The following is a 27906-nucleotide window of genomic DNA, read 5'->3' as shown; positions in this document are numbered from 1 at the left end:
ACCCGCCACTGGGAATCCTACAGCATAAACTCACTTCCCCTTATCAAACAAACAAAAAAAGTTTGGGCAGGTGCTGGGTAGTTGGGTGGGACCTTGAGAATCCAGCCTGGGGAAGGGGCAGGAGTGAAAGGAGTTAATACACAGAAGCTCCTTCTGATCCCCTTAGTAATTTTTGACAGCGGTCCCCTGTCTAGCACCTTGGGCATGTCTGTCACAGGTCCGGAGAAAGCAGAAGAGTCCACTGCCCCTTAACAAGTACCCTTAGTCACAGACATCTCTCTCAAGTCCACATGCAGCCATCTAACTCCTTGGATAACAAACATTCCATGGCTCCCCACTGCCTGGAGAATAGAGTCCAAACGTCTCAGCCTAAGAAGGGCCAGATCATCAGGTATGTTTTTCTTTGTTCCTATGAACTTTGCACTTCTTAGTGCAAAAAAGTACCTCTGGAAAAGCCACTGAATGGGTTAGAGGCAGGGGAAGGGACAATGGCTAAGAAAGTACGGGTAAAGAGTTAGACCAGTGTGTGAAGGATTTGGAGACAAATGGGCAAGTGAATCCACGTGCTGGGGGCCTCCGTTCTCCCATCTGTAGGTGGAGATGATGAGGATACCAAGAACGTTCATCTCAGAACTCAGCTGAAAGCTAAGGGGAGCAGAGCACGAAGAACCATGATAATGCTCAGTAACAGCTCACTGCCTCATGATGGGGACAGTGCCTATGTGTGTGTGTGTGTGCGCGTGTGTGTGCGTGTGTGTACATTAGAAAACGAGAAGCAGGGGGGAAAAAAGCTCAGAATGTAAAATATTCATTCTCTTTGATCTAGCAATAGCACATTCAGGAATTCAATAGACATATTCATGAACAAACATGGGGAAAATATAGGTATGAGGATATTTTTTAAAGCATCATTTATAATGGTAAAAATATCAGAAATAACACATCTGTCTATTAATAGGGGAATGGCTATGTACGTTAAGAAACAGGGACTGAACACAATACTAATCAGTCATTTCCAAAAGAAGGAAGTAACTCTAAAACTCAGGTCCCTCAGGTATAATTTGGGGACATTTCAATCAACTCCACTCCATAGAATTGTTGTGGGGACTCAGAGAGCTGGAGCACATAAAGTATTTATCAAGATGAATGGAGGAGAAAAACAGCATTTCCCCCTCTCCAAATACTCTGGTTTGTTTGTTTGTTTCTTTTCCCCAAAGAAGTGCATTTTCCTTTTGTGACTTAAAAATTAGCCATTTCCATGTTTGTCAATTAAAAAGAGTTTGAAAAACATAGGTGACAGAACTTGCTGGGGGAATGAAGCATGAGAGACTATGGACTCTGAAAAACAAACTGAGGGCTTCAGAGGGGAGGGGGTGGGGGAATGGGATAGACTGGTGATGGGTAGTAAGGAGGGCACGTGTTGCATGGTGCACTGGGTGTTATATGCAACTAATGAATCATCGAACTTTACATCAGAAACCAGGGGTGTACTGTATGGTGACTAACATAATATAATAAAAATATTATTATGAAAAAAAAAAGAACTTGGTAGGGGAACAGAAATGTATCTGAACTTGAAAACAGAAGTCTGAGAACGTCTGTCCCAGGGTTCACGGCTTAGAGACTTAGCTGCTATCAGGATCTTGGGGGGAGGTACCAAAGGGTTTCCGTTTATCACAAATGCTCTGTCTCAATTAGCTCATGTCTCGAGTCAGCCCCTCTTGGCTTCCTGCCTCCACACGTTTCCCCTCCCGACATCTGAGCTCCAGGACCAGCCAGTCCATCTTGTTCTTTGGCTCCCATCTTATCCCTCAGCAGAGAGGACTTTGGGGATCTCATCACTGGGGAAGCCTGCACCAGCCCCCATACTATCGGTGCTCTGTCCTGAGTTTGCTGACTGAACTTTGTTCTCCAGAACACATTTCCCTCTGTAGCATGGAGACTACAGAGGATGGGGGGGTGGTGGGCAGGCCAGGGGCCCAGTGCTGCCGTGTGCTGCTGAGTCCTGTGCTGTGGAACTGGGAGCAAAATGCTGGCCGCCACCCCGGCCGGCCTCGTTTTCACCCACGATAACACCGTGAATAGTGATGTAACTGCTTCCTAAAGCTAATGAGCACATTTAACAAGCTAACCCGTGTCTAATGCAGGGGTAACGGAGCTGCCTTTTGTAAGAGCCCCTGCCTTTTTGGTTTTCATTAAATAATGATAGTGATAATAATAGTAATAGCAATAAATGATTATATTCACTGTAAAACATGGGGACTATGCCCAAAATGTTACAAAGAAATAAACTCTAAACTCATTACCTAGAGATAATACTATCAGTATTTAGTACATAGGTCTGTGTGTATGTATATTGCATGTGAATATTTATAATTCTCATTATCACAAACACATTGACATACACACACACACACACACACACACACACACACATATGCCAGGTCTATAAGAGGCTCTGCGACCACGTTCACATTAAAGAATTAACAAACAGCCCTACGAATTATCATTTACTGAGCACTAGTTATGGTACCAAGGACAGTTCTAAATCCTTGATCTGCAAGAATACGCCTACTATCACACAAGGTAGGTGTGACTGTCCTCCATGGCATCCGGGAAGTAAGGGAGGCTTGGAGAAGTAACTTGCCCAAGGTCAAAGGCTAACGCATGGAGGAGTCACGTCCAATGCCTGCGCTCCGGAACGTCGGGCTCTGCACCACTGTGTTCCTCTGCTTCTGTTCACACTTCTCTTTCATCTCCTACATTATCATGAGCAGCCACATAACGTTCTATCATACAGATGCCTTGTGATTTATTTCAACAATCCGTGCTCATTGGACTTGCGAGCAGTTTCTAATTTTTCACACATATAAGCATTTTTTCTTCATGCCTGGCAGAGAGCAAATACCTAATTGATATTTGGACAATGAACACTGCTAAGAACATTCTTCTGATCAAATCTTTAACAAAATCAACAGATTTCTTCCCTTTGGATATATTCCTAAGAGCTGGGATTGCAGGGTCGAAGCATATGTGCACATTGAAAGGTCCTGATACGCAGAACAATGGTCACGAGACACTTGCTCCTGTAGGCTGGACAAGGCCTGGTTCCCGCACTCTTGAGGAAGCCCTGACTGGAGGGTGCTCTTGGGGGGCCTCCTATGGCTTATCATCTTCAGGAAGTAGAGTCTGGGCTTCTGCTCTTCATCAGCCCAGGGCTTATCCAGCAGCTCAAGATGACCATAGGCGCCTGGTGCTGAACTAGGGCAGGCCCCCATCACCTGCCTGGTGTTTGCTGGAGCCGAGCACTCGGGGCCCTCCCCACGTGCCTTAGCATCAGAAAGAGAGCCAGATGTTTACTGATCAACAGCACAGGCTCTGCAGTGAAAAAGGCTTACCTTCTTCTTGGGCGACCCTGGGCAAGCTACCTAAGCTACATTAAACCACACTTTCTGCATCTGTAAAACAGGTTCAGTAATAAGAGCCCTTACCTCAGAGGGTTATTCTGAGGATTCTACAAGAGAAGCCTATGAGGCGTTTCACACAGTGTGCAGTGTGTCCCAGGCACTCGATACCGATCGTAGACCTGCGCTGACCAATATGGCAGCCACCAGCCCGGTGGGGTTATTTCAATTTAAATTAATTAAAGTTATTGAAGATGAACAATTCAATTCCTCAGTCTCACTAGCCATGCTTGAAGCACTCACGAGCCACATCGGGCCGGTCGGGATCATACTGGACAGCACAGACAGAGGACATGTCCATCTTTGCCCAAAGTTCTACTGGGCAGCACCGCTCTAGACTCTTTGCTCCTCGAGCGACCAGGCCTGAGGACGAAGCACCCAGGAAGGAAGGAAGGAACTCCAAGCAGTTGACCCAGCGGGGTCTCCACCCTCTGGCCTTGACTGCAAAGCCCCTCTCCCCGGCCCTGAGAACCCGATCCTGTTCTGCATTTTGAATTTCATCCAGCTGCTTTTGTCACCTCATCTATCAGAGATCCTAAGGAAAACAAACATTTCAAAGCTCGTGGTCGCCTTGAATATGCTTTTGCGGGTGTAAGTTTGTTATCGTAGCTCAGTGAATTAGTTCTGCTGTTAATGGGTCACTGAGCTGAGGGGTTCCTTTAAAAAAACAACAGTAAATCAATCACCCTTTAGATCTGTACAAAGGGGAACAAAAAAAAAGATTTAGTTTATGGGGGTCTGGTAGCTAGTGGCAGCTCCGAGGCCCCTAAGCATCCGGCAAGCTTCCAAATTCATGTTATTGTTTATTTTCCATGTGCGTTGAGCTGGCCAAGGAAAGGTGCTATAGAAACGGAACGTAAGCAGGGCTGTGTGAGGGGACAGGGCACCGGATGTGGGATGTGGACTTGGCTGGGAATGCGAGTCCAGTGGGAAATCTGCTTTTGAGGAAATACCCAGCACTGTGGTCTTTTTAAAAGACCTAAACCTAAAGACCCCTTTCTGGTTCGAGGGTTGGGCTGTTGACCATTCTGGAGACCTCAGGTTTGAACGGTAGGGGCCTTAAACTCCAGAGGTCACCAGCCCATGTGGGAAAGCAGGAGGACCTACTGGCGATCATCGAATTCGTGGGGTTTCAGCAGCACAATCCTCTCTTCAAATGCAATCTGAGGCAAAACCCAAAGAAGAAATGGAAAACTGTGCGAAGAGGGCTTTCCTAGTTCGAGCAGAGATGGGAGACCTCAAACCCCACACAAGCGTAAATGAAAAAAATGCCCGGAGTCAGACGTGTGACCTGGGGCAAATGACTTTAGTGAGCCACAGTACTGCCAACTGTACAATGGGGATAGTTTCTGCCCCCACAGATTTGTTGTGAGTTACACGAGTTAGTGTGTATGAATGTTCTTTATGAACCATAAACTTTTACACAAGGAGAGATATTATTATTGATAAGAATCGCTTTCTTATATCTTTATGAGAATTTATTTATTCTCTTCCCTCCCTGCCTCTCTCCTTCCCTTCCTCCCTATCTTCTTAACGCACATTTATTAAGCACCAGGCTCTGTGCCAGGTGTTGGGAATACAGTGGTACGTTAGAGACAATCTCTGCTTTCACAGAACTCACTTGCTTTCTTGGGGACAAAAGACACCGAAATCGAACATTATAATGGAACTCAATGCTGGGCTACCATGTGCAATTTGTGGACTGGGTCCTACACTAGGATTCTGGATCTAAGAGGCCAGTGGTGAAGGCTGAGACTGCTTTGAGAAAGGGATGCCCTGTTTTAACTTTCCAAAAATGCTCCAAGGGCTAGAAGTGGCCTTGATATATTCTAAAAGAAGCACAGGACATCCTTGAACCCAAAGCATGAGTCCTTCATGCTATTACTGATGGTATAAAAAAGGGTTTTGACAGGATACATGCAGTTAGGAAAAGAAAGTACCCCTCTCGCATAATTTTGGATTTGCAAAACCAAAAGCATTCTATTTTTTTTTTTGTAATAAAAGAGTAAAGGAGAGTATAAGAGCTTTATATTTAAGAAAAAGTTGCAGTTAAAAAAAAGAGAAAAGATAAAGTTGCAGTAACCACCAGCTTTGAAAAATACAGCTGCAAAAATTAGGGGAACCCTCTCCAAGATTCCTTGGATCCAAAGATACCATTTTGTTGAGCGAAGGGAGACCCAGAAAGGGGGATGTGACAGACCCAAAGGCACCAGGTGACCCAGTAGTAGAGCTGGAACTTCCACCTCGGTCTCCTGACCTTGGGTCCCAGTTGGCTCCTTAAAGTGTGTCTTTCTCAGCAGATGTCAGATGCAACTGCTCCCACGAACCCCTGAGATCTCACACAAGGACTGTCACATCCTGATTATCTGGGATGAGGGACTGTTGGGATGAAGAAGTCTTAGAAAAGGAAAGCAGCTTTCCCAAGGCTCCTCTGAGCCAGGACTGGAGCCTGTGTGTGACACCCAGCTGCGTTCGCCCGGCCCAGTGGGGGGCCCTACCTGCATAGCTCATGAAGTTGTTGTAAGGGGTGTTGAAGAAGCTATGGAAGCCACAGGTGTCATTCCCTGGCCCCGGATCACCGCAGAACTTGTGTTTTGGGGCTGGGTTGGTGTCACTGCAGAGGTCTCCAGTCTCAAAGGAGGGCTCCGTCTCCATGCAGGGATCACTGCAAGACTGGATCTCCGAGATGCCTCGAAAGATGTGATAGAGGCCCAGGCTGTGCCCGATCTCATGGATCATGGTGTGGGTGTGCCCAGGAATGCCATAGAAAGACGGATTCAAGACAATGCCACCTGCAAGGGGAAAATCAGAGCATTAAGCAAAGTGGGGCCCTCTGCTTCCTGGTGCAGAAATCTGCCAATCAATCACAGGTAAATGAGGTGCTGCCCAAGGTAACAACAGGCTTCTCCACCCTGTGACTCCACTGCCCCGAGAACTGTTATGACTTGTGAAATGCATCAGTGATTGGGTAGGAAGGAGTCTCAAGAGTCATTCTGTGCAATCCCTTCATTTCTCCAATGAAAACACCAATGCCTGAAGAAGTAAGACAACCTAACCAAGGTGACCTCAAACTACTTAACAAATGGGCATCATCAGTATTTAAGGACTTTGATTTCTGGGCTGGTGGACATTTCTGCTGCTACCTTGTCCTTCAACACTAAGGCACACCCTGGCTTACAAATATTCTATACAGTCTGGTCCAACTGAAGCCCTCATGGTCAGATACCTTGGTCCCAGTCCTCACTCAGCCCTCACCAATGCTAGGACGTGGAGCAAGTTGATTACCATCCCTGAATCCCACTTCTTCATCTCCGGTGCTCTCTGAGAGTGAGCACTCATGAAGGCCAACATCATGTTGAGTTCATCATTATGCCAGTGTCATTACAGCCAATGGCTCTGGGGCATTTAGCATATGTCCTTGGGTCCTCTGCTCAGTGCTTCAAGTGTATAATCACACTTACTCTACTCACAACCCACAGGAGGGACACTGATTCCCAGACTAGGGAAGCAGCTGGCTCGTGATCGGGAGTTAGCAAAGTGTCAAGTTGGGATTTGAGCCCAAGATCCTTAGTTTCCAGAGCCAGGCCTCTTAATGAATTCTACCATGAATGCCAAGCACAGGGCCTGGAAGATGCCATCTCATTACATGTGTGTTGAATCTTTGCTGAACATTAACCCAACGAAAGAAGTCTTCTGAGGTCTAACTAAGCACACGTAAGCAGCTTGCATAGCACTTCACAGTTAGCGGGTGCCTTACTCATGACTTGAAGTGGGTCAGTGGGTGTCTAACTACCCATGACTCGAAGAGTGTCTTGAGAATAAGCAGCATGACCATCACCTGGAAGGGATTAAGAATGCAGCATCTCGAGCCCTACTGCAGACCTACAGAATTAGACTCCGTATTCTAACAAGGGCCCCAGATGGCTCGTCTGTATGTTCTAGCTTGAGAAGCCATGGTCTACCCCACGTGTCTTCAATGACTGAGCATGGCTGAGCTTAGGGAGATAGATGGAACAGATTTCAGCAGATTCAATGGACGGCATTTTTCATGTTCATTTTAGGCACTAGAGAAACACAGAGAGGCTGGTAGGGAGACATTTAAACTTTAAAATCCAAATGTGTTTACGAGAAGGTTAAAATTCAGGTCCGAACCCTCTGTAAGTCATGCTTTTAAGTGCAGAACAGTGTCTTATAAAGAATGGTGATAAGGCAAGGCCTTGTTGATTTGAACTGGCAGGCGTGGGGGGGTTTTATCTTGGGTTGAACTGCCGGGAGGGCGAGCTTGCTCAGTCATGGGGCTCATGGAGTCTATTAATTCTGAACTGCTCAAAGCCTTCTAGCACAGAGATAAAGATGTATGAGAGGGTGTGTGGGGGTGTGTGCACACGCGCGTGTGTGAGAAGAGGCAGGCAGGGAGGAAGAGAAATTGAGACAGGAAATCTCTCTCAATTATTTTCTGTCAATCATAATATGAAACATAATCCCCTTCCCACCCAAGGCTTTTTCCAGGGATCATGGCATCACAGCAGGAAAGGAGGGTAAAAATATATGTATGGTTCTAATAAGTTGGGTTTGATTGGGGTTAGTGCGGAGGAATTGCTTCTGGCCAACATGTCTCGGGATGGGGAGATGGCAGGCTGGGGGCTGGGGGCCCGGAGCAGTTAGCAACCCTCATGCTGCTTGACCCCGGCTGTGTGATCTTGGAAAAGTGACTCTGCATCTCCGGTGAGCTCTAAAACAAACAGCTACAACGGTGCCAGTGATGCTGTTTCTCCATGAGGCTCAACATGGAGGTGCTGGGCAGGGGGGTGGGAAGGTGCAGGACCCCACAGGTATTTCCAGGGATAATGACAGGATTGTAGACTTAATGTCCCGGCCAGCTTTGTTTGTTTTACCTCATCCCCTCCTGACTCACCCCTTTGCACAGGGCTCAGCACACAGCCCGAGTCCTGTTTCATTGCTTCTCTTAAAAGGTGAAATAGCTGGAGCCTGACGTCATCCTGAAACACTGTAACATGCTATGGATTTATAGCCTTCTGTATTCCTGGTCCTGAGCCAGCCTCGGAAATTCACGGAATCATCAGGAGTATTTTTCTCCAACTTTAGAAGCCTACTAAGACTCTGACCACGAGCCTTTCAGTTGCTGTCCCAACAGGACAGCGTTTCAGTGCTGAGAAGTGTCTTTGGAAACCATCTAGTCTAACCTGTTCATTTCAAATCTGAGCAAATTGGGACTCGGGGAAGGAAAGAGACTTGCCTAAGGCCATACTGCCAAGCAGAATCATAGCTGAGAACCACCACGTGTCTTGCTCTGGGCCAGCAGGATTCCCATACGTCATACCAGGCATGTGACAAATCATCTGTCTTCAAGGATGCCTACGTGGCATGCTCTTTTCTGCTCAGCCTCTGTCTGTCTGCCTGTCTGTTCATCCACCATCTATCACAGGGTTTCACCACCTCGGCATGATGGACATTTTGGACTGGATGATTCTTTCTTGCTCAATCTCTGGATTTCGCAGCATCGCTGTCCTCTACCCACTAGATGCCAGTAGCATTCCCCCATTTGTAGCAGCCAGAACTCTCTCTAGACATGGACAAATGTCTCCCAGGGGATAAAATGCCCCCAGCTGAGAAAGACTACAGATTTCTCTGTCTCCAGCTCTGTTTACATCACAACACACTTGCACACAGGCACTCACGCATGTGCACACACATAAGCACACACAAATATTGGTTTCCTTCCCTTAAAAACAAGTGGGGAAGTGAGAGCAGTCCAGAGGGAACTAACTCTAGGGTTTGAAGTCTCCATCATGTGAACCTGCACAGTCCCTCGTTTCTGCAGACTGAAGGTGGTGACTGGACCCTGGTGTATCACTAGGGGGGCGGGCAGGCCTCTGGAACACCAAGGACTGTCACTCTCCTGAGCCCTAACCTCCCCAGATGAAGAAGCTTGATGAGGGAGGCATTGCTATCCACTGGTGTAAACAATGGGAACATTCTATTAAGGGAAAAAAGGTTGAGTACGTTGTCACGCCCTCACTCAATGCAATATTGTGTGGTCATTGAAAACGTCACCTTTATTTTTATTTTTTATTTCTTTAAAGATTTATTTATTTGACAGAGAGAGAGACAGTGACAGAGAGAGAGACAGAGAGAGAGGGAACACAAGCAGTGGGAGAGGGAGAAGCAGGCTTCCCGCTGAGCAGGGAGCCCGACGCAGGGCTCGATCCCAGGACCCCGGGATCGTGACCTGAGCCGAAGGCAGATGCTTAACAACTGAGCCACCTGGGCGTCCCTAAAAACATCACCTTTAGAGAGATGGAAATAACCCGGAAGGATGTTTTTGTCTTGTGATGTGAAATGAAAAAGTTGGATGGGAAGTGATCAGAAGACTGCTACCATGTGGAATAATGTAGGTAGCATGATATGAAGTAAAACAAATAAACAAAACAAAACCTCATAAAATTTTATCTATGCTGTGATTTCAAATATGCACAAGTTACAAAAACACACATGCACATATAGACGTGTACTGCAAGAGAGCACGGAAAAATCAAAATTATAGAGCTACAGTGTTTACTTACAGGTCCTCGTTCAGAAACCATTGTCTTTTCTGACTCTTGGTGATGGGTTCGTGTAAACATATGTCTGGTTTATGGATATGAATACTTTGGATGTAAGTAGAGTTCCTGGTGGTGTTGGGAGAACACGGAGGAACAAGGAGTTCTTAAACTCACTTTCTCTTGTCTCTTTGGTATCTCTCAAGCCAAGCCCTGACTGGCCATGTCAGCACCGTGTCGTGGCCAGGCTGGGAAGATACCTGCGTGTGCTAAGAGGCAAGGGGAAGAAGAAGAAAGCTATCGATGGACAGAGTGGGAGACTTGAACTCCAAATGTGGCTCAGCCATGGACTTGTGTGTGACCTTGGGTAAGCCCTGTTCTTTCTGTGGGTCTCAGTTTCCTCGTCAGCAAAACAGGGCTAATGATATCATGTTATTATCTTCAGAGGAACACTTGGTGGTTGAGATGAGATAAGAAACACTAAGGAGTTCTGTACACTAAAAAGCAATAAAGAGATCGTTCACCATCACCACTACCATCACCATCGTCATGGTCACCGTCACCATTATCATCACCACTACAGGTACTCCTGTGCTAATCCAATTTCCTCCTGAAGAAGTTTCTAATTCTCACCTAAGTGCATTAGGGCCTCCTTGTCCCATGGCCAAGTTGCTACTCCTGCCAATTCCTCCTCCGAGGAGTTTGCAAAGAAGATATTAAGGTGTGTTGATCCATCCAGTCTAAGAATGTTCTTCAGTTCATTAACATCCAAGTATGCTCTGTAACAGAAAAAGAACCTTGGCTGTCATCACCATCCAAAAAACGTACTATTCAAATAACAGCTATTCCCCCAAGTCATTAAGAGCTACTACGCACCCGGCACTTCGCTAAACACTTTACACACATCACCTCAATGACTTCCCCCAATAATATTATAAGGTAAGTGGAGATGATCCCATCGTACAGCTAAGAAAACTAAGTCCTTGTAAGTTGAAAAGACATGGTTAAGTTTCCTCAGCTTATAAATAGCAGAATTCAGTTCAGAACCTAGATTTATTTAAAATCCACATCCTTGCCCTTAAGGACTCTGCTCTCTTGCCCGGTGGCAGGGCCACATAATGTGGATGCAAATCAGGAACAAAAGACCATGGAAAAGACAACATGTGCTCTAGTCTTGGCTTCTTCTCTATTCCACTCATTCACTATGGACGTCAGACCATTTATTTGGCAAACACAGAGCTGCCCTAGGAGGCCTGCTTTGCATGTCTATACCAACCTTGCAAAGAGGCATTATTGCTCTGCTTACAAGATAACGAATATGTGGTCCACATGTGATTAAACAGGTTGCCCCACGTTGCAGAACTGGGTTTCAAAGCCAATTCTGTCCACCTTGGAAACCTGTGCCCTTGTCACTGAGCATCAAGCTGTCCCCCCACGGATGATTCTGCATTTTGTAAGCCTCTATTCATTTGTCTGTAAAATGGCATTAGAGAGGGATATTGTATTTGGAGTGGCTGCCACTACAGACTGACGTATCCAGAAAGTGAGCTAACTCCCCATTATCTTCATCAGCTCCTTACTACACAGAACGAACACGTGGTGGTGAGAGGAAGAAAGGGTCTTTGGAAAGAGGCTGGGCACATCCTAGGTGCTCAGTAAACAAGAACTCCTCCTTCACAGAGTATGACTCTCCCATCACCACTGAGATGCTAAAGCTTTCTATCAGCCCCAGGCAGAGTACCCAACAGATCATTTCCTAAATCCATGGAGGTATCCAGCTCCCTCCTCTCTCGAGCCTCTGAGCCTCCATTTATGGCTGCTGTCATGTATCCTTGTGAGCAGCTGATAATCATTTCTTGAGTACGGTTGGAAATGGATCAATAAATAAATGAATAAAAACATACATAAACAAGCAAGTAGGCAGCTTGATGTAGTCTATGAATAATGATATTTAACGTGGGATGGGCCCTTCTATGTGGTCCAACTTTATGCGGCTTATCTCCTTTAATCATCTATCTTAAAAAGACTGAAGTAGGTAGTATTATGATGCCTATAGTCCAGAGGAGGGAAAAGAGACTTAGGCTTCAGACCTCGCTAAGGTCACACAGTGAGTTGGAAGTTGTTCCCCTTTTCGTAATGCTAACTGTCCATAAAGGGTTGACACAAATCCTGGCTGGTAGAATACTTATGACGGTTCCCTTCTCTTTCCCTCCTGGGGTCGTAGAAGGGCCTCCTGTATGTGAAAGAGTAAGTCCAAGGTCCCCAGCACGGCCTCCAAGATGCTGCCTCCCTCTCTAGCCCCATCTCTCTCAGCCCCCTTTCCCGAATATTCCACTGTGGGTTGGGGACACCCATGATGATGCATCATCTGCGGAGCCTTCACTCGCGATGTTCCCTCTGTCAGGGACTCTGCTCCGCATTTTGTCCCCCGATGAACAAATCCAAAGCCCATGCTGGTACCACTCCTCAAGGAAGGCTTCCCTGATTCGCATCTCCCCTCTGCCTCCTTTACCATCTCTACACACACCCACCCCCTATAAGTACGGGCACTCACACCATTCCAAACCCTCACTCCACTGTCTATATCCACCACTGTCTGTGGCTCCCTGGGGCAGGGAATGTGCCTTATCCATTTCTGTTTACCCAGCTCTCAGCATAGGGCTTGCCACTGGGCAAGCGCTCAGTAGATGTTGATGGGGCTGAATTTACATTGGGAAAGAAAAAAGCTAAAATATTTAGGTCCCAGACTCCTTCCTGTGAGACCCTGGTTTCCTCACTAAGACACTGGGATTAGCAGCAGCTACCTGACGGGTCACAGAGCATTCCTGTGGGTCACAGAGCATTCCTGTGGGTCACAGACCCACACCGCTACTCCAACGGGAATGGACACATTTGAGACCTAGAGAGCCCTCCTCATCCCTTAACATCATCGAGAGCCCATAATTGATCATGTGACTGTAATTTTTTTCTAGCTTTTCAAAAAAAAGTAAACATGAGTTAGAGATACAGACAGGGCCAAGAGAGGTCATAGTCATGTCTGGGTTGAACTGACCAATTTCAAGGATAGCCACACACTTAGATATTGACCCGAAATCTTGCCGCCATGCTTTCTCTCCCTGGAAATCCTAACCCTGACCTTCTTAGCCTGGAAGCTTCATAAGGAGTTTTGGCCAGTTTTCTCGGAGACCAGAGAAGGAAAGAGAAAACCAACATTTATTAAGCAGTGGCTGTATGCCAGCCTCTGTGCTCACGAACACCTGTCATCCCATTTCTGCAGTATTTAAAGTCATGCAGCATAGTGGGTACAATGACTCCTTCTCAAGCCAGAGTCCTGGGTTTGAATCCAGCTCCTCCACCTGATGTGTGGGTCACCCTGGGCAATTCACTTCACTGTCTATACCCCAGTTTCTGTACACACAAAACGATTTACCTCATCGGGCTGCCCAGAGAACTTGGGACATAATAAAGGAAGCGTAAGGGACTTAGAACAATACCTGGCATGTAGAAAAGCTCAATCGGTATTTAGCTATTCCTATTATTTATCCCTATTGTACAGATGAAGGAACAGGGGTTCAGAGATCACATAAATAGTGACAAAGCCAAGCACAAATCTCGACGTGTCCAATTCTTCCCACAGCCTCACCCTCATTTCCAGGCTCATGCAGGGCCACGGTGCAAAGGGAAACAACGCGTGGGTGAATGAAAACAAAGAGAAGCCGGGATTTTCTTGGATCAGCCCTTTCCACATTATTTATTTTTTTCTAATTGATTTGTCCGTTTCCATTAAGCATTCTCTCAGGCAGAGCACACAGATGTTATTAGACAAAGTCACCTCTTTGCCCTGCCGCTCTAGGCTGAGAAAGCTTCGTGAGAGGAAGAGATGGGGTGAGGTGGGGAGGGGGAGACATTTTAATTGGTTGTTTATTCAGTTGTAATTGCAGAAGCCAATCTTTTCAAGGGGTGGTACTCATCCTGGCCCAAGGCAGACATGTGGGATGTTGGAGCCTCTCCCTTGCTTGTATGTGGGTTTTTTTTCACACTTTGTGAAGCCTCCATTTCCCCCAAGAGGAAGAATCCATGGCAGCCATCCAGGTTCTTGCCCCCCCTCTCCCAGGGCCTCTCTTCTCTCTGTTTCTTTGAGGGGGGACCCACCCAAAGGAAAACAGTTCTGTGGCTAAGAACTTTCCTTCTGTGGGCAGAGGTCTTCCCACCAATTCAGAGCCAAGCTGGGTGTCTCCCCAACACATCAAGGGAAAATCTTGGGGGGCAGGAGTCCATGTGGGTATTTTCTTCTCTTCCCCTACCTCTTGAAGAGAATGTTTAATTCCTCCTGTCAACAAATGGAGGTGAAAGCACAGGTCAAATAGAGAAGGGTCATTGGAGTCTAGGGAGATTGGTGAAGAGGGAAGGAAAAAGACTTGCTCAGGACCCCTTGGCTTTCCATTTTGCACCTGCGGGAAGGTTATGTGTATATTGCAAATGGGTCAAATCCATTAAAAAAAAATCATTACCCAGGCTCCATAAAAATCGATAAATCCAAAATCTCGGTATGTTTATTAATTTACGTGCCAGTACTGCCCAGAGTTGGAAGGACAGACCCATGTCCACTGGCAAGGTGCTTTACCTCTCCGAGGGTCAGTTGGCAGACCAGCAGGATTCAATGGGATAGCTCAGCACAGCCTGTGAACACGCTCCCCTCTATGTGCCGGTCTCCTATTCCTCCTATTATCTGGCCCTGGGTGGTCGTCGGGGTCTCAGCTTCCTGCATCGCATCCCCACCACCCAACCTTCTTCTTCCTCCAGCAACCTCAACTTCAAGTTCTCATGGTGTCCTCGTCCCTGGAGCCCCTAGGTTCCCCTGATCATGCCCACTCCTTACGCACGCCCGTTAGTTTCCCTCTTCCGCCTCACAACCTTCCTTCCTGAATCTCTGCCTCTAAAATGTTATCGTCCCTGCAAAGTCCAGCCTGCATCCACTCCTGACCACCCTCACCTGTAAAATGGGAGGATGACAGTCACAGACGGTCTAGAGGCCACAGAGAAAGTGCCTCACGCAGTGCCTGATGGGTAGCAGGCACTCACTCATTAGCATAGGCTATTGTCACGTGACTGTTATTACACTGTTAGTTACTAGCAGCACCAAAATCATCATCACCTCTAGCTGACAACGACTTCTCCCTCCTCAGAGCCTCCCCCTTCTGATTCTAGCACTCATCACCTGGCTTTGTGTTATCTTCCCCATGAGTACCTGTCCTCTCCATCAGGCTATGAGCTTCAAGTAGGTGGGGACCAAGTCTTCATACCTCTGTGCTCCCTCAAACTTGAGTGAGAGCCGAGCGAGCGAGTAAGCCAGACCACTGATTAGCAGGTGTTGGGTACCAGTCTCTTAAATTGTGTCACTTCAGAACAGGAAGGAGTCTAGGCTCAGGGAAGTGAAGTGACTTGCCCAAGGCGTTACAGAAGGGACACAAGAGGGCCTGACAGCAAACCTCCATTCAGGAGCCCACGCGGAGCATCACTTTTGCGCAAAGGAGTAAAGTCACCTCTTCACTCAAGTGGGCACAGTTCTCTGCAAGGGTGCATGGGCTTCGACAGTCACGCACGGGAGGGACTGAAGCCCCTCCGCCGAGCTCCCCTGTGCAGAGGCTGCACTGCCCGAGTGTCGGGCCTCTCCCGCTACCCTCTGCGGCCCGGTCTGCAGCTCAGAATCCCTATCTGTTCAGTGAGTTTGTGAATTAGATCCGTGTTTTCCAAATCACAGTCTACAGAGGGCTAAATCCACAAGAAGCAGATGCATGTTTAAAGGAAAAGAGTATTCTGATTCAAATGGGCTTAGGACATGCTTTGTTAAAGATGTTCAATACAGATGTTTTTGAATTGCAAGCATTATCAGAGCCTTTAACATGCAAAATGGGAGTAGAGCAGATAGTGTATGAGTGTTCCCAAACACATGTTACCATAAATCTCCCCCCCCCCCACAACCCCGCCCCGATCCTAACCTCTGCCTCTGCCAAAAATCAAATAACAGCACAACCCACAGAGTTTGGGAAATGTTGGGCTAAACTGGAACGCCCCTCCTGACTTAGACCCTCTCCCCAAGCTGCCTTTCTAGAGAGGTGTCTCGGTGTCTCTTTGCTTCCTGTAGAGCCCACGCCCCTGTGTTCTACCGTGAAAGTTGTAGGTCCCCTGGAATGTTTCAGGGGGGGTCCAGTCCCAGAATGCCAAGGCGCCCAGACTTTCCCCCCTCTGCCAGAACAGCATTTCAGAGCCATGAGAGCAGCTCTGGAGGGAGATCAAAGCTCTCTCAACTCAACTGTCATTAGAATATTTTCTTTATGCATCTCACTCGCTGGTGAGTGCCAATAACATATTTCCTAAATGCACTGGCCTGAGATGGTACAACTCTGTAATAATCTCAATGAGAGGGCTGTCAGGACCTGTTTTATTGAAAGGGAAGCAAAAGGGAACTACATTCAAAATGAAGAACAACAACAGATCGCTTAAGTGAAATTATGGAAGGCTTGAGCTTTTTCAGCTCTAGAAACAGAATACACGGCCTCTCCCGTTTTACAGATGGTTGGTCAGAGGTCCATCTCATAGTGAGCCCAGATCCAGACGGACCAGTGTTTGTTCCTACTCCCACTTAAACCCAACTGACTTCCCCACTGTTGAAGTGAGAACCGAGGAGATTTTCGAGCAGTGTCCTGCCCAAGTTCCGTTCCATGGGCTCCTGACAGGTGCAGGCAGGACACGGTGATGGTCCTGGCCAAGTACTGATGCCCTCAACCTGAGAAGGGTTTGTCTGAGACGAACCTGGCTGTGAGTGGGCCACCTCCAACCTAGAGCCTGGTGACAGGTCTTTCACATTAAAGGGGAAGGCAGCAGAGTGCCATAGAAACATGAACACCTATTTTTAAAGGGGAAATTAAGGGGGAATGAAGCATGAGAGACTATGGACTCTGAGAAACAAACTGAGGGCTTCAGAGGGGAGGGGGTGGGGGAATGGGATAGGCTGGTGATGGGTAGTAAGGAGGGCACGTACTGCATGGTGCACTGGGTGTTATACGCAACTAATGAATCATCGAACTTTACATAAAAAAAAAATAAAGTGGATGTACAAATTTAAAAAAAATTAAAAAATAAATTGTAACATCTATTATTTAAAAAAATATATAAACAGCAGCATAACATTTAAATAGAGTGTCTTAGAGCCATAATCTACTTCTAATTCATATGGAAGATGGTCTTACACAGTAAGACTCTCTGCTACTTACTTTCGTGATTAAATATCCTTGGGTCCAGTTCTAGATAGAATTGTTCTGGACTGAGGTCTATTCTTCATTCAGTGATATGAAAGTGGCAGGCACAAGTACATCAAAGTTTATGGTACACGTTTTTGTATTCACCATTTTCTTCTGGCATTACCACACCATGCAGTACTTCACTGTTGTAATCACTGGCTTTATAACTTTTTGAAAAAAGCCTCATCTTAAGAGAGAGACAGTCTAGGGTTCAAGTCCTTCCTCTTCTGCCAAGAAGTATCCCTGTGGCCTTAGGGAAGGGACTCAACCTCTCTGAACCTCGGTATCTTCACCTGTAAAATGGGGATTATAAAATTCAACCTAGACAGGGGGATATAAAATTTAAGGAGGTAACGTGAGTGCCAAGAAGCATGCTCAACTCAGGAAAGGGGTCCAAAGGCACAATTCTCTTTTTAGCTTGCTCATGCAGCTGGAGGAAACTGGCCTCCGCTCCCTTAGCTCCCAATGCCCGGGGTCTTTCTCCCCTCAGGGAACCCTGCTCCCATCACTGGACCAGGGTGCTTATCTTCTCCACAGGTTGTTGACCTGTTTCTATAACTCACAAAGTCCCGTAGCACCGCCCAGCTCCAAATTCTGATTGCAGCCTGTCATTCCCGAGGAGGGATCTCAAGTTCCTGAACCACTACTCCAAATTCAGAACACACCAGACCATTTGAAAGTGATTATCAAATATAAAGATCAAAGCCACTCAAGGCAAGTCATTAAAGCAAGATAAACCTCAGAATGTTTATTGCATCCATATCCTTGTTGCAATTAACAAGCGTTCCCCAAGCCCTTGCCAGTTCTGAACCCTGGATTCTGTGTTTTTATCCCAAGGGTCCTAATGATCTGGACTTTATTCTCTTGCTTGGTTTCATTGTCAGAAATGTCTAAATCTGCCTCTCTTGAAAGAGGAGGCACAGAAAAAAATAAAGTGCTTGGAGAGTTTATTAAATTCTCAGAATCCTGAATGATTGGTTTCCAAAATAACAGCTCTTGTATAGAAGCCTGACACACAGTCTAAGAAAAATGTAACAGCACCAATGAACGAGCAACTGAAAAATCGATCATTCTTTCATTCCTTTATCGAATAAGTCACTCGTTCATTCCCTCCCCTCCTCCTCCGTCCCTCCCTGCCTGCCTTCATTTTCCTTTCTTCTCTCCTCTCTGCAAATCATTCATTTGCTCGTTTCCTCTTTTGTTCACCAATACTTACAGAGTTTCTATTATAACCATGCCCTAAGCTAGCAACTGGGCACGCAAATATGAAAGACAAACGATTTTCACTCTCAAAGGGTTAGCAGTTTTATGAAGGAAGTGAGACAAATATCAGATGATCACAACATAATGTGATAATACTAATAAAACCTACCATTTGGGGGAGTTTACGACACACTGGCACTGTTGAAGTACTTTTTAAAATGATCTCTTTGAAGCCTTACAAAAACCCTATGTGTTAAGTAGGAGTATCCCCAGTTTATAGGGGAAGAAACCAAGACCCAGTGAGGGGACGCCATGTTTCCAAGGTCCCTCTACCTGGTTCCAGGTGTGGGAGGCGGGATATGGCCGCTCATCTGTTGGATACTGCAGACCATATCCCTAATCATGAACGTCTTACCCTCTCTTATGATATGTGTTACCACAGAGGGAGTGCTGAATGGGAGGGAAGCACAGAACAATGACACGTACCCAGCTGAAGGTGGCTAAGACGTGCCTGGGCTTTTCATATGAAGAACAAACCTTGGTTGGATAGCGGACCAAGTGCAGGAGAAAGGGTAAAGGGCAGACGCTCCAGAAATCAAGGAAGCCTGAAAGAACAGGGGAAGGGTGGGATGTTGCAAGGTGTCTGGTGCAGCTGCAAAGCTGGGAACATGGGAGCAACTCCACAGGGCAGGCCTGGAGGGATCAGCAATGGACACATCAGACAGGTCTTGTATACCAGGTTATAGAGGATGGACAGTGTCCTGAAGGCTCTGAGCAGACCCTCTCTTTTCCTTCTGGAGGAACGTGGAAGATGGACGAAGGAAGGATGGCAGTAAAGACCTTGGCAGTGACTTGCAGAAAAGCAAGCGGGTCTGGGACTATTGAAGAAGGACAGGTATTTAGGCATGGGGAACAATGTGATGCTGGGTGGGGGTGGGACAGAGGAGGTGAAATGATGGGTCTGGATTCTAATTTGGGCCACTGGAGTATTTCTCATTTATCAGGGACATATTCTCTACATCAAAGCCCCTCAGAGTGCCACCTGAAAGTGTAGGCCCAGGAGGAGAGTTGGCTCCCTGGGGTTGTGCCCTCTGCTGTGTCACATGGAAAGTCAACTCTCAGGAAAGTCACTGGTCTGCAGCTTTCTGCAGAATAGGATCAGGATGAGACCCAGAGAGGAGTGGGATCGAGAATCCTGAGGATTTGGAGGGAGGAAAAGGTGCTGATTCAGGAGTAGGTGGGCCGATGGAGAGGTTCTCAGAGCTTTGGATCATTAAAACAAACAAACTAACAAACAAACAAACAAACACACACGCTGAGGAGGAAGTAGCGATTTTAGATTCTGACAAATAAAGCGTGTGAAGATGAGCCACCTCCACCCCCACACACGTAAACCATTTAAGATGCCCTTCACATAATAAAAGAAAGGGTATCAGAGTAGTCCTCCTAAGGAAAGAACAAGATAATCTCAGAGGAGAGGACACCAGTTATAGATGAATATTCTTTCACTAGGATCTACTCAGCTCCCATTTTTCTCATTTGCCTTTTTGAAAATGGCTTTCAGAGATGGCTGGGGCAGGAGGCAAAGAGTCAGAACACCTGGTTCCTGGCAAGCTCAGCTCTACTCACTTGGTTAGCATGACTCAGCCTAGAAGTGACTCTGACCCCTGATGAGTCAAGTACCCATCCTCTGTGTTCCCTCAGACCTTGGACTTCTCGATAAAGCATTTATCCAACTAGCTACTTATCCACCTGCAGGAAATTCCATGAGTGCAACATCACACCTTTCTTGTGAAATATTCACTGCTGGACCTTCAGCACCTCGCACATCACAGGTGTGCGTACACACACATACACACACGCGCACACACACGCACACGGTGGAAGGAACAGTCACTTCCCTAAGATCTTTTCTTGGGGTTCTATAATCTTTGCTTTGAGAGCCCCATATTCTCAGAGTTTCCTCCTTTTCAGGAAGCCACGAAGCATGAAGAATACCCTGATAAGTAAGGAGAAATAACAATTAAAGCACGATGGTGTGTTCAAAAGTACCAGAACAGTGATGTGACCATCCCACGTCAACTACTGTTTTCACAACACAAGTGTGCAGTTCCCGAGCCCACAAGTGAGCTCTTCCCACCACCTCCCTTTCTTCTTAGAGGATCAAAACCACAACTGATAAATACTAGAACCGACCACATTAAGCAGGATACACAAAGCTCACCAGCAGCCCTGTGGTTTGTCGTCCACTTGAAGGACAATTAAACAAAGCCAAATCACCCCTTTTCATAAGTCGTAGCAGCCACCACGTCCTGGGTACAGGCCATATTTCAGTAGACTGTGTAGTTTGGCTCTAATTCTGAGCCACGTAAGCCATATAACTTACGTGACGACTGACTGAATAATATTGTGTTTGGGAAGGATAGAGCAAGAATTACAACATCATCACCGATGTGTGTCAATATGGCAACTTCTAGATTTTAGCCTGAACTGTGGCCCCATACAAATTGCCTGACTGTAGGCAAATAGCAGAATCACGCAGAAACACAACTACATAGTCACTATAGTAGATGGAGATCTCTCTGGGTGACATGAACAAGTCTAGTGACATCCCCAAATTTGGGTCTCTACTGGGTTTGAAAACAGAGAGCTCTCAAAGGGTCATGTGACAATCAAAAAGTTTAAGTATGGGGAAATAATGCTGAAGAGTGATGAGATAGTATGTCAAGCTATCAAAAGTAGAATTAAATTCAAATGGATTTTTGGAAAGAGGATGCCACTTTCAGGGTTTAAGGGAAAATAAAATGGCAGGCACGTAGACTGCCCAAGGTAGGGTGCCACCATCAGGCTGCGGCAGAGACCTGAGTATTGGGACTCAGTCTTTCCAGGTGTCAGAGAGTATAATTGTCCCTTCACTGTTACGCTGAACATATCAGACTCAATTGGTCAGGGGGATGGTCTCTTATTTCCCTGGACGTCCCCAGTGTCAACACACAGCCTTGTTCATACCTACCCGATACCAAGTTCCCCACTTGTATTCCAGCTGCAGTCCCCATAGGCCTGAAAACTGGATTATAATGTCTGATTTGAAAATGTATGAATAGTAACAGATCTTAGAAATAGCCTATGCAAATCCTCCCATTTTACAGATGAAGAATTTAGAATAAAAGAAGTGACTTACACCATGCTGGCTAAGAAGCTACTGGAAATAGCTAGTCACTTCCTTCCTCATGCTTTGCCAAGCCAAAGGGCAAACTGTGTTTTTCTACCATCAATCCTCCTGGGAAAGAGCTGTCTCTCATGTCTCTCTCCCGTCCTCTGTAAGAGCCTGAGAGTGTCCATGCTTGTGTGGCGTTCTGGTCACCCACTGTTGCCCTCCGTGGCCATACAAATAGTTTGGGACTCAGGATTCAAGCTCAAGGCTGGGGGCTGTGCTGGTTGAACTCAAAAAAGGCTGGAATCACAAATGTCAGACACCTGAAATGGAGAGCATGATCTCCTCGCCCTCCACCCTTCACCACCAGATCACCCAAACAACTGAGAGCATGGAAAAGAGAAAGAAATGAAGGCACAGAGAGGGGGAGACCAGAAATGATGGCTCTGAAAACGAAACAAAGAAACTGGGGAGATGGGAGCCTGTTGGACCTAGGCAAACAAATCTGTGAGCAAAACACGCCCCTGTTCACACACTAGTTTTGTGTTTCCAGAAAGTAAGAGCAGACGTGTGGAAGTCCCTCGCGGGAGGGGGAACATCGGCCAGCTGTGAGTCTGCAGGTACATGCTGAGCCACGAACAATTCAGGAGAAAGTGTTTCCCTAAAGCAAAGCGTCCCGGTGTCTGTCTGTTCCACCCTCCCTCAAACCCCCACCGCTTTGTTTCCCACCCTGGACGGGCGTCTGGCTGAGCCGAGGCTGTCATGAGTGGTCAGTGTCACCAGTGGATGGTGAAAGAAACAGGAGACTGCTGATGAGGCCAGACCGGGGTGGAAAAACCCCAACTGCCACCCGCTGGGGCCCTCGAGAGGGCACCAAGCGCTCCCATCCATCCGTCCATCTGGAGAGCTGGACATGGAAATGCACATCCAGGAAAAGGGGTGAGAGAGGGAGCACCTGCAAATTTCACCTGCAGACTCTGAGACAGGGATCCTGCTGTGGTCAGAGTCACAGGCCAGCAGGCTGATGTACTTCAGCTACTCAGTGGGGTCCTGAGCGACTTAGGGGTGCCCACCTGGCTTCTAGCTCCTTCCCTGGGTTGTGTGAGAGCTACACAGCAAGCCCCATCCTGGGATCCCAGACACGCATTGGCTTTATGCTGGGGATGCTTAAACTGGCTGCAGTGTGCTGCTTGGCAGTGAATACGTTACCGTTTAACATGTGCAGGGCTTTTGGAGTAAAGACTATCTTTTATCATATGATTTCACTCATTTATGGAACATAAGAAGTAGGAAGATCGGTAGGAGAAGAAAGGGAAGAAGAAAGGGGGGCGGTAAACAGAAGGGGGAATGAAGCATGAGAGACTACGGACTCTGGGAAACAAACTGAGGGCTTCAGAGGGGAGGGGGGTGGGGGAATGGGATGGGCTGGTGATGGGTAGTAAGGAGGGCACGTATTGCATGGTGCACTGGGTGTTATACGCAACTAATGAATCATGGAACATCACATCAAAAACTAGGGATGTACTGTATGGTGACTAACATAAAAAAATATTATTAAATAAAAAAAGTATATTAAAAAAAACAACCACAAAAAAGGCTGTATATAGAAGAAAGATCCTCATTTCAGACGGATGTCTGTTAATAAATGTAGAAGGAATTACTGAAAAAAAAAATAACAATAAAAAAAATGGAACCTGCAGGAGCTAAAATAAAAGGGCCTTTCGTAAAGAGAAGGATTAACTTGTCTCCAACCCCCCTCCCCCTTCAGCCCGAAGGTTCCAAGGAGGGGGCTCAGGATCCAGAGGGGGCTGGGAATTAGGGAATATGTGTGTAAGAGGTCAGAAGATTTCCCAGAGACGGAAAATCCCCAAACCGCCACCACTGTTATTTTGAGTGCTCGCTCAGTGGCGGGTGCTGTTCTAAAGGGCTGACCCTTGTATCGTTGTGCCGAATCCTCTGAACCCCTCGATGCAGTAGGACTGTGGTATTTTGATCCCCGATTTTACGGAGGAAGCATCTGAGCCTTTGATAAAGTTAGAGACTTGTTCAAGGTCACGGAAATGTGAAGTGGCTTGATTTCAAGTATGCTTGGTCTCCAAAACTCATATTCTTACTTATTTGCGAGACTATACCGACCCTCGACGGCTTCTCACAGGTCCCTGTTTTGAGCTCCTTCTTAATAACGTTGTGTGTAGAGGCCACAAACAGTTCTCTTCACTCCATTCCCCCCTCTAGCCTGCTCTCAAAGACCAAAGCCACCTGTGCAGAGTCACAGATGGGACCTGTGAGTAAAGGTGGACTTTGTTGAGATGAAAAGCATGAAGGTAACTCAGACTGAAGCAGAGAAAATGGGACCCCGCCACGCGTGGCCTGGATAGAGGTGTTCGTGCCTCTACACCCGAGCGGGCACACAGGCTGGAGATGGTTGAAAAATCTAGGAACTTCAATCTAACTGGCACATCACCCACGGTGACCAATCCCAACACCACCTGGGATCGCTCCACGCGGAAGTATGTCCTCTAACACAGTTCGACATTTGGGTCGTTTCAAAAATAAACTAGTGTGCGAGCTCAAGGGGTTTGATATGTTATACGGTCTTTATTTAAAAATACCAATTCTGTGGCCAGTCCTAAAAAAACAAAAAAGTCAGTATTTTAAGAATGAAAGTAATCTGTGTAAATGCTCTCAGTGTGTGTCCTGCAGTTTCATCCAGGCCTTTTTTTTTTTTTTTTTTTTTTTTTAATGAGCCTGCAGAAAGGCAGTCTCCAGAAAACAACGCTGACGGAGAGGGGTCCGTGTGTGCACTCAAGGAGGGAGGGGACCCTGTACCTACCATGTGCCACACACTGTGACCAGGGCTTTGACCCAGATGACTTCGTGTAAGTTTCACGGCGTGCTGTTGGAGAGCTGTCCTCACCCAATTTTTACAGATGAGAAACCAGCAACCCTCATTGAGAAACGAGCCAAGGTCAGACAGCTAATGAAGAGTGGAACCAGGATACAGACCCTGGTCAGTCTCCAACACATATCACTTTTCCACGATACCAGGCCTGACTCCTGTTATTGCTTTAATGAATATTAGTCACATTAAATAAACTCTGATATTCTGATTATAAAATTCCAAGCAATTTCTCTTACACGATTATTGAAAAAGAAGGAACAAAGTTACTGAACAAATAACAAAACCCTCTTTCATCTGCATGCTGGTTAACTCTTCCCAGAACTCTTGCTGGGATATCATTTTATGGGACCCTCAAGGCGATCACGTGATCCAGGCAGCCAGATATTATTATCATTCCCTTTCCATAGATGTGGACGCAGAGGCTCAAGGAGATTATGAGACTTGCCCAAGACTGCATCGCTAAGATGCTGTTGAGCAGGGGTTAGCGTGGTTTCTCTCGAAGCCTTCCTTCCTTCTGTATTAGTCTGATTCTCAGAGCTCCCCAGCCGGAAAGACAGATCATGGCATTCAACACCATGAAGGCCCAAGCAAACCTACCTTTTCTGGAACCCTCCCCTCACCTTCTCACCTCAATCTCTTTGTTCTTTTCTGTCATTACAAAGCCTGTGAATTCCAGTGGTCTGTTTCTATACCTCCTCTCCCAGAAAACCTTATCTGACTGCCCCAAACCACAGGGATCCCGCCTTTTCCTCAGAGCTCACACAAGCCTGATCGCCTGTGTGGTTCACCGGGAAATTAATCATCTGCCTTCTCGCCATCGCTTGAATGAGTGCAACGGAATGTCATTAAACCACAGAATATAAGCACCTTGAGGACACAGATCACATGTCAGATCCCTCGGGCATTTACCACAGCGCCCTGGGTACGAAAGTGTCTTAACAAAACCTGGACGATGGGAAAGAACATGACCGTACTACATAGAACTTTTCCAAGTTGCAAATCTGCAGCTTCTAAGACACCAACGGCAGTGGAGGAGGGTAGAAATGCCTTGGAATTAGGAGACGAGATCCTGGGTCTTGCTCTCAGCTTGGCCTCACTCTCTCTGGGAGGCCTGGGTCAGTGCTTGCCTCTCTTGGGAGCTCGGCCGCCTCATCCATAGCAAGAGAGGGCCGGACCCTGCTGCTGCTCCTTTCAGCTCAGAAAGTCCCTGATTCCACGCAACTTTTCCAGATTTGGGGAGAACTTGGGAGAAGGAAGTGTATGTTTCATGAGGTCATCCCAAAAAGGAAGATACCCCAAGATGTAAAGACAAACCATTTAATGGTCTCTGACAAGGGGCGGGGGAGGCCACTGAGAAGAACTGGAGTGCCAGCAGAGGGGTCGAGGAGCCTGCCTCAAGGCTTACTGCAGTCCTTTCCAAAGACTTCCAGCAATGTCAGCTCGGGTCCAAAAAAAATAACATGGCCCCCAGGGAATGCCCTTGTTCCATTAAAAATAATAATAAAGGGAAGACAAAGAAAATGTTTCCCTATGAGCCAACAGTGTGCAAGGGAAGTCTTTTTCTATCTGTCCAATTGCATATAAGTAGATATTCAGGGACAAAGGTCAAGTTCACCTAACTGTGCCATAGCTTGCAGTTTGGAGGATCCAAACAGAAGCTTGGTGGGTTTGTTGCAATATACTCTTGCAATGGGGTGCCTGCAGCCCGAAGCGTCAAATGCCCATGGAGTTCCTGACACCAGGGCTTTCCCTTAATATCCAGGTTTTCCCTTTTCTCTATAAACAGGCATGTGACATGCATTCTAACTTGTTAGTAGACATCTCTAATGGCTGCAGATGAAATTCTGCCTACCTGGCTCGTCTCCACCACTGTAGAGAATGGCCAAGTTCATTGGAATGTCTTTTTCTAAATGGCCAGTCTGATAGAAAAACGTTTACTGCTCACACAGACGGCTCCTCCTGGCTGACACTGGGGAGCCTTCTTTCACACCCGTGATCACAATGGCATGCTTTCTTCTCTGTCTTTCCCACTAGATGGTGAGCTCCAAAAGGCAGGGTCTGGGCTAGCACAGAGGGAGCATTCAACAAATATTCACTGGGAGAGGAAAAGAAGGAAAAAGGGGAGGGAAATAAGGGAAGGGAAAGGGAAGGAGGGGAGGGGAAAAGAGGGGAGGGAAGGGAGTGAAGAAAGGGAGAGAAGCAGGAAGGAAGGATTTAGCCTGACATTAGTTTGCCATGAGATAAAGCGGACCCTTCTCTGCTTATGGTCTGGGTCCCAGCCATACTGAAGACTCATTCTCTAAGCCCTTCCTCCCCTTCTGTTCCCTTGCTTCTCCGGTACCCTCTGCATGCGCTCTGTTTCTCTGTGTTCTGGACATGCTGTTTGCTCACCTACACCCACCGCCCATCCCTCTCCACCCTGCTCTGCGCTCTTGGGAGGCTGGCCTCTTTGGGGTGCATCTATGGGTTCCTTTGCCTGGTGACTTCTAGCAGAAGATGGGAAAGCAGAACAGAATGACAACGTAGCATTTACTCTCCTGGCTCCCTTCTGGCCTGCGGGCTATAGTAGGTCGGTTACCCCTCTTTATGGAGAGTCACCGCTGCTGCCCCAGAGTCCTCTGCACACAGTCACTCCCGCAGGTTCCCAAACCACTCTCTCTTCTTGCCCCTCCAGGAAAAGGATGGAAATGGCTCCCCCCTGTTGCTGACCCTGGCCTTGGCGATTGTCCTAAACCCTGCCTACCCTGTTGTAAATAGCTTCTCCTTCAAATGAGCCCCTCCTTCAACTCTCCTTAACTGTTCTGTTTGAATGTACCGCCTGTTTTTTCTGCCAGGACCTGGCCCTATGCAGCCTGCATCCCTAGCTCCGAAAGTGCGGCCCCTCCCCAGCTGCCCCTCAAAGCATGCCTTCGCCAGCCAACCCACCTTGTTCCCCTTGTCAGAGCAGATCTCTGCCTCATAGAGCTCCTGTCCCACTGCGTGTCAGGGATCAGGGTGTTTCTTATGGGTAAATACGATGCCCCCACCAAAGTGAAAGCCCCTTGATGGTGAGGGATGCCTCCCACTCATTGCAGGATCCCCAGTGAAGAGCAGAGGGCCTAGCAGGGATATACATACCCAAGAAATGTGTCACCAAATGTTACCGTGTGGTTCCATTAACATGATGGGAGGAAGATATCAGCAAAAAGTTGGGCTGTGCTGGGCTCAACCCCAAGACCATCAAGGCTGCTCTCTACAGCACTGCCTTAAGTCTCCCTGCGCATGCCTCAGGTGACGGGGCGCTCACTCACCTGCAGAGAGCCACTCCCCCGGGAGCACCATT

The 27906-nt window shown here is 47.1% G+C and overlaps 1 protein-coding gene across 1 annotated transcript in view; it reads right to left on the bottom strand.

Annotated features, from left to right (window-relative positions):
• PAPPA (pappalysin 1) overlaps positions 1-27906 on the bottom strand; it is a 236192-nt gene that overhangs the window by 171244 nt on the left and 37042 nt on the right. The window contains 2 exon segments of the mRNA XM_040631792.1: positions 5963-6256; positions 10658-10803. Of these exon segments, the coding sequence (XP_040487726.1) occupies positions 5963-6256; positions 10658-10803 (440 nt within the window).

This window comes from Ursus maritimus, unplaced genomic scaffold (assembly GCF_017311325.1).
Source record: "Ursus maritimus isolate PB19 unplaced genomic scaffold, ASM1731132v1 scaffold_17, whole genome shotgun sequence".
NCBI classification, from domain to species: Eukaryota; Metazoa; Chordata; class Mammalia; order Carnivora; family Ursidae; genus Ursus; species Ursus maritimus.
The sequence above is the reverse complement of the archived record's forward strand: the minus strand, read 5'-3'. Positions and strand labels throughout refer to the sequence as shown.